The sequence below is a fragment of the Carassius auratus genome, chromosome 42 (assembly GCF_003368295.1).
Source record: "Carassius auratus strain Wakin chromosome 42, ASM336829v1, whole genome shotgun sequence".
In the NCBI taxonomy this organism is placed as follows: domain Eukaryota; kingdom Metazoa; phylum Chordata; class Actinopteri; order Cypriniformes; family Cyprinidae; genus Carassius; species Carassius auratus.
The window spans coordinates 15,946,905-15,952,973 of NC_039284.1; the positions used below are offsets into that span (position 1 = coordinate 15,946,905).

The window sequence follows — 6,069 nt, forward strand, 5'->3', positions numbered from 1 at the left end:
CAGATGTTTCCTGATAAAAAGGGAAGTTATTTAATTCTCTCTTGAGAACCGGTTGCATCGATAAACCTGAGAAGTCTCTTTCTAAACTTATTGACATAATATAATTAAAAAGCAATGCAGTTCCAGTTGCAATTGATTAAATTCCAATTGCTCATTAAGACATTCACATATTAATATCCAGCATCACACATTCACAGAGAGCAATAATAAAGGCCTTTATTTGAATGTGTTCTCTGGAGGCACTGAAGGATAGTTCCTGGGTGTGTGTTTTTAGAGATGATCATACTTTGTCACACTATCACACAACTAACCTGATCTCACACTGTTCTTGTTTCTGATAATCTAATTGCGTTCTCCCATAAATCTGCCCGTTGACATTTGTGATATCAGATGTGATTAATGCTTCAGTACTCTTTAATGAAGCACTCACTGTACGTCTTCAGCATTCTTTACAGTAAAGGCATCGATAGCACAGTGGACATCAATGGGACTGGTAAGCACTTCTGATGTGATAATGCTTTTAAATCTATTTTCATGATATCTTTTAAACAGTTTTGTTTTCTTTCAGCGTAACTCTCATCCGAAGCTGTACCCCGGAGACATACTTGAGTTTCCTGGCAACAGTTACTTTTCTCATTTTGGCGTTTACTATGGAGAAAGAGACGGAGTTCCTTATGTGGCCCATTTGACCATCAGAGGTGAGTTTGTATGATCTTTTAAAAGAATGGTTTGTTCAAAAAATGAACCAAATTTGATTCACCTACAGGCCATCTAAGATGTAGATGAGTTTGTTTTTTATCAGAACTTTTTGAGGAATGTAGCATTGCATCACTGTCTCACCAAAGGATGCTCTGCAGTGAATGGGTGCCGTCAGAATGAGAGTCCAAACATCTGATAAAAACATTGCAATAATCCACAAGTAATCCATAATTGGATAAAATGATGGATTTGTTTGTTAGAAACACGCATCTTTTCACTTCACAAGACATTAAACTGATGGGCTCGAGTGCTGTGGATTATTGTGATGTTTTTATCATCTGTTTAGACTCTCATTCTGACGGCACCCATTCACTGCAGAGGATCCACTTGTGAGCAAGTGATGCAATGCTACATTTCTCCAAATCTGATGAAGAAACAAACTCATCTACATCTTAGATGACATGAGCCAGCAAATTAAATCTTATTACTGTCCTCATAACATCTCTTTTCTAGAGTCAGACACCAAACTCCTCCTTTACGGCCGAGCTATGAACGCCTCTGTAAAGCTAGACCCGCTTGACGTAGTCGGGAAGAAATACAAGGTAAGAAACTACTTGGATGACAAGCATCCACCAAGAGATTTCTACGTTCTCATCAAGCCGGAGATCGATGAAATCATACTGAAACCCATCACCTTTGACATCCTGTTCAACAACAGCGAACATCAGGCCACAATGTTACGATACGGGGTTAAAAAGTCAGAGCAGGTAGGACAATTTGTACATAAAATATGCTTTTTTTTTTTTGCATATTACAATTTTGCAAAACACTGATAGTCAAGAACATTTTAGTAACTTTTCTGAAAACTGTTTCCAGATTGAAAAAATCTATTCCAAGATAGTACCCACCTGGAAAGATTTATTTGAGAAGAAAACGATTTGAGCCACATCTTCTGCATGAAGACGCAACACTTCAAGATCATACAAAGCTATTTTCTTTTTCTTTTACAAATTTGGTGTTAAATACAATCTTAACAAAAGTCTAGCTACATCATTTTTCTTTTCCTGAATATTTTACATTTTCAATATGTCTTTGTGTCCAGAGAGTAATAGTTTGCTTTGGACTTAGAATAAAGAACAATTAAAAGTCAACCAGTTTATCTACATTAACTAACAAAATGTCTCTTTCACAAAAAGTGACTTTATAATTTTTTTACGTTTTGTATTTGGAGGGGAAAATATGCTATGTTGTGTGTTTCTGAATCATAGCTAATATATAGAATTGAGGAAATTAATTGTCTCTGGACCTTTCGATTCATGTAAATTTGATATTTAAATCTGCAGATTTTCATGTGCCATGTTTCACTGCTAACTAACAATTTGTAAAAATCGGAAAGTGTTTATTAAAATGACTTCACCCAAACTTATGAGTCATTTTTGATCAATGCATTATAAAAAAATATATTTTTATATATTTATTTCTTTTATATATATCAAAGTTAAGACTCTGCCACACCCCCCTAAAACAGTTCGTTATAACATGCCCCAACATGTCTACATCACAATGTGGGAAGATTTGCATAACGCTGCCTAAATGTTCACGCAAAGAAAGGAGGTGTAACTTTGATTCTCGCTGTAGTATCTGTTTCATTGTGAAAGCAAAACTCCTTTGTTTGACCTTCCAAAAGAGGACGATATCTGCTTCGTCATGTCTAGAGCTGATCCGATCCTTTGCCACTGGTGATTCAGATGTCGAGTTTTGAGCAGTGTAGAGTAGAGCTTGTTGTTTGTCGCTTCTCCAGACATGGTTTTATGTTTTATGCAGCGCAATATGCAACTCAACGCGTAAAAATACAGTATAAGTCATTATAATCAGTAATTATTTCCCCACTGGATGCAACAAATGTCTTTTTTATAATGGGTTTTATTGTTTTTGTCTTGTCATGCCGGTTAAGGCGAGTAGCATTTCTGTCACACGCTTGAGGTAATCAGCCAATCACAATGCACTGGATAGCTGGCCAATCAGAGCACACCTCGCTTTCCAGAACAATGAACTTTGTAAAAATCGATGCATCTCAGAAAGTTGAGGCATAGAGGAGCAACAAACCGCAAACCGCATAGACACATTGCGCTACACCAAATACACAACATAATGTTTGTTTATTAGCAACGTCATATGACCCCTTTAAATATTTGAGAATATTTTGTACAATGAGAAACTATAGACAGCAAGGCGGTAAGCTCAATTTGACACCAGTAGATGGTGTATTATCATCATGAGAAAGACTGAAATCAACAAAAAGAACGGAGTATTTACCCTACTGTGTTTGGATGATCTTAGTGTTCGCTGTGGCATAACAGAAAGTTCGGAGGTGTAGGTGTGAGAGGGACATTTCCCTAAAAGGAGAGAAATATTATTTACAAATAAGACATATTTCATAAAGATAAAAATGTAAGATTTTGAAATTATGATGTGGTTCTTGGATTTGAGCTGGTTGCACCGAAAACAGTTGACGATCGATGACGTGTGGATCAGCCTCAACAGATCACACTTCAAACATTAATCTGTTCATGCAAATTCATTTAAAACAACGAGACATCCCGACGACAGTCTTTATACCCTGGTTATGTCATGCCGAACCTTGTGACAGCTGGTCAGTGTTGCGTTAACTAGCTACTGCATGTGCATACAAAAATCTCACTGCATTATTCAAATTAATGGCAAAAGGAATGTCTGAAAATGTAAACTGATATTTCCTACTGACACACTACTGCAAAAGATAGAAATAACTGACTTAAAAACATTTTTTTTACCTATTACTGTATAGGCTATATTTATTTTATAAAAAAATTCTAATTTATATATACATTTAATAATAATAATAATAATAAATACAACAAAAGTAGCATAATATTACTAGTAATAATATTTACAAGTAGGCTATATAATTAAAATTCTGAAACCATTTCCCAAAATGTTAAACAAAAATATTAAATTAATTGCTGAATATTACGATACGTTGAATGTAGGCTATGTTAGGTGGTTGCAGCTGAAATAATAATGTAAAATTGTGAAGTAGAATAAAACATAAGCAAAGACTATAATGAGTTAGCAGACCAATCTTCCCTGTCCAGTCTGGTCCATCAGGTGTTCATTGGTTCATTGCAGTAAACAGAGATGTGCAGGTTACTTTGGTAAGACATCAGTGAAAGAGTCAAACATAATTTGCATAATTAATTATTCTCAATTTTATCACCATGTCTTGCATTAAGAAAGTCAATTAACTTAAACAGTCAAAGTGGCAGCAAATATATACTCTCTGTCAGAATGAGTTCTGTGTAATTTAGCTGTCTCATTGAATTAAGTATGATACTCTGATATGACGTTTTAATATTTCAGCTGGACTTTAATCACAAGCTTTCCAGTTCATATATTCAGATAAAAGGATACGTAATTGTTTATTGACTTAGCCAATTTATCTGCACATAAATGGCTTTTTTTTTTTATATATATATAAAGTATCATAATCACCATTTTCACAGCTTGCTTTTTCCTCCCTATAATTATTAAAGTTAAATAAAAGCAAAGATGAAACAGTTGGCAAATACTCATTCGGTACATGTATCAGTTCTTTATAACTGAAATCCATTTGGGAATAGAAAGGAAACGAACCGGAACCTCAGTTTCCTCTGTTAAGCTTCGTCTCTATTGTTTGCAATATGAATGCAAGATTAAATCGCATAATAAATTCATTGAGGAAGCATTAACACATTAGAGCAAAGCTAGAGCTCAAAGAAAACGCTCACGTCACTGGAAATAATTAAAAGCGCCTCGCTCATTACTGTCTTTTGGACGAATGTAAAAAGAAATAATCACTTAAGCTTGCTCATAAAAACACAAATAATTACAGATTTAAAAAAAGAAAAAAATCAAAAGGAAATACACGGGAAATGCACTAACTGCTTGAGGACTAATAGAATGGACATGATGACGTGTTTTAAGATAAATGGATATAAAAATGGACTTGTCACCCTGTGAAGAACCCAGAGTGTTTTTGAGCGATGCAAGAGACATCATGTTTGTATTTGAACACAGTACTGAACCATAGTAATACTGACAAACACATGATGCTCCAGACAGGAATGATTCCTTAAATCATAAGTCTTGTTGAGGAGAGCTGTTGTTACTTTACTAAATGATAAAAAAATTCTGATTTGAAAAATCAAATACTTATATTGAAACCTGAGACCTGAGTCTGATCTTTTTTTTTATTTTTTTACTTTGACTACCTAGCATCCATAAAGCAACAACCATGGTCAGAAAATGTAAAAATCTAGATTTTATCATTGCAAAATGAACATATACATTAAAGGAAGAGTTCACCCAAAAATGAAAGTCTGCTGAAAATGTATTCATGTGTAATCAAAATGTTTCCATACTCAAGAGTACCATGATGCATGCGTGCACTTTCCCTGAAAGTAAACAAGGCACAGCGCATGTGTGTTCTCCTTCAGCAGCGTTGTTTACATTCAGGGAAAGCATGCACATGCATCATGATAGCAGAATAAAGCAACTTTTAGGTGTTAAGTTAGGTTTTTTTTTTTTTTAATCTAAAAACTGGCTTCTAAATTTAACAACCTAAATTCCATGTTTTCCATCCATGCTAATTAGGATTTAAACTTCAAAAAAATATATTTCATCATTACTGAAACTGCCTTAAACCCTGGTAAATAATTAAACTCTATAATCACTAACCAGAAGGTATTATTATCTCTTTCGCAAGACTACAGCGGATTTTCGGAGTAGAAATTTATCTAGAATCTTGAATCAAACAGGACACTCAGAGCATAATCGGAGGCTAAATGATAGAAGAATGACTGTCCCTTTAGAGAACAGCGAGCTGCTTGTTAAAGCAGAAAATGACCCCTTTGTAAAATGAAATGAAGCAGTCTCAGTGGTTCTAGCTCTGCTCTGCCTTCCTCTCCACACACATTATGAAACAGCAATCTCAGGTCAAAGAGAGCGGCTGCTGTTCTTAAGGACGAGACGTGATGACTGTAATCACAGCTCCTCCTTGGGAAATACCAGACTAGTTAATAGTGGACGCTTCAAGAGTTCATAGTTTGATGATGAAAAACTGATGTATTAAAGGAGGAAATCAAACAATTATTGAATTTTGTTAGAGCATTACTGAAAAAAATATGCTCAGCAAGGCTGCATTTACTTGATGAAAAATACATTAGAAACATTAAAACTGTGAAATATGTTTTCTATTTGAGTATATTGTAAAATGTACGATTATTCCTGTGATCAAACCTGAATTTTTCAGAATCTTTACTCCAGTCTTCAGTGTCACATGATCCTTCAGAA

General features: G+C 34.7%; 1 protein-coding gene across 1 annotated transcript; it reads left to right on the top strand.

Annotated features, from left to right (window-relative positions):
* The first annotated feature begins 276 nt into the window (after positions 1-276).
* On the top strand, positions 277-2,121 carry LOC113060835 (HRAS-like suppressor 3). Its single transcript, XM_026230048.1, has 4 exons — positions 277-493; positions 569-698; positions 1,213-1,466; positions 1,576-2,121. Exons 1-4 carry the CDS (start codon positions 485-487, stop codon positions 1,639-1,641), a joined length of 459 nt encoding a protein of 152 aa, XP_026085833.1. The 5' UTR covers positions 277-484; the 3' UTR covers positions 1,642-2,121.
* The last annotated feature ends 3,948 nt before the right edge of the window (positions 2,122-6,069 follow it).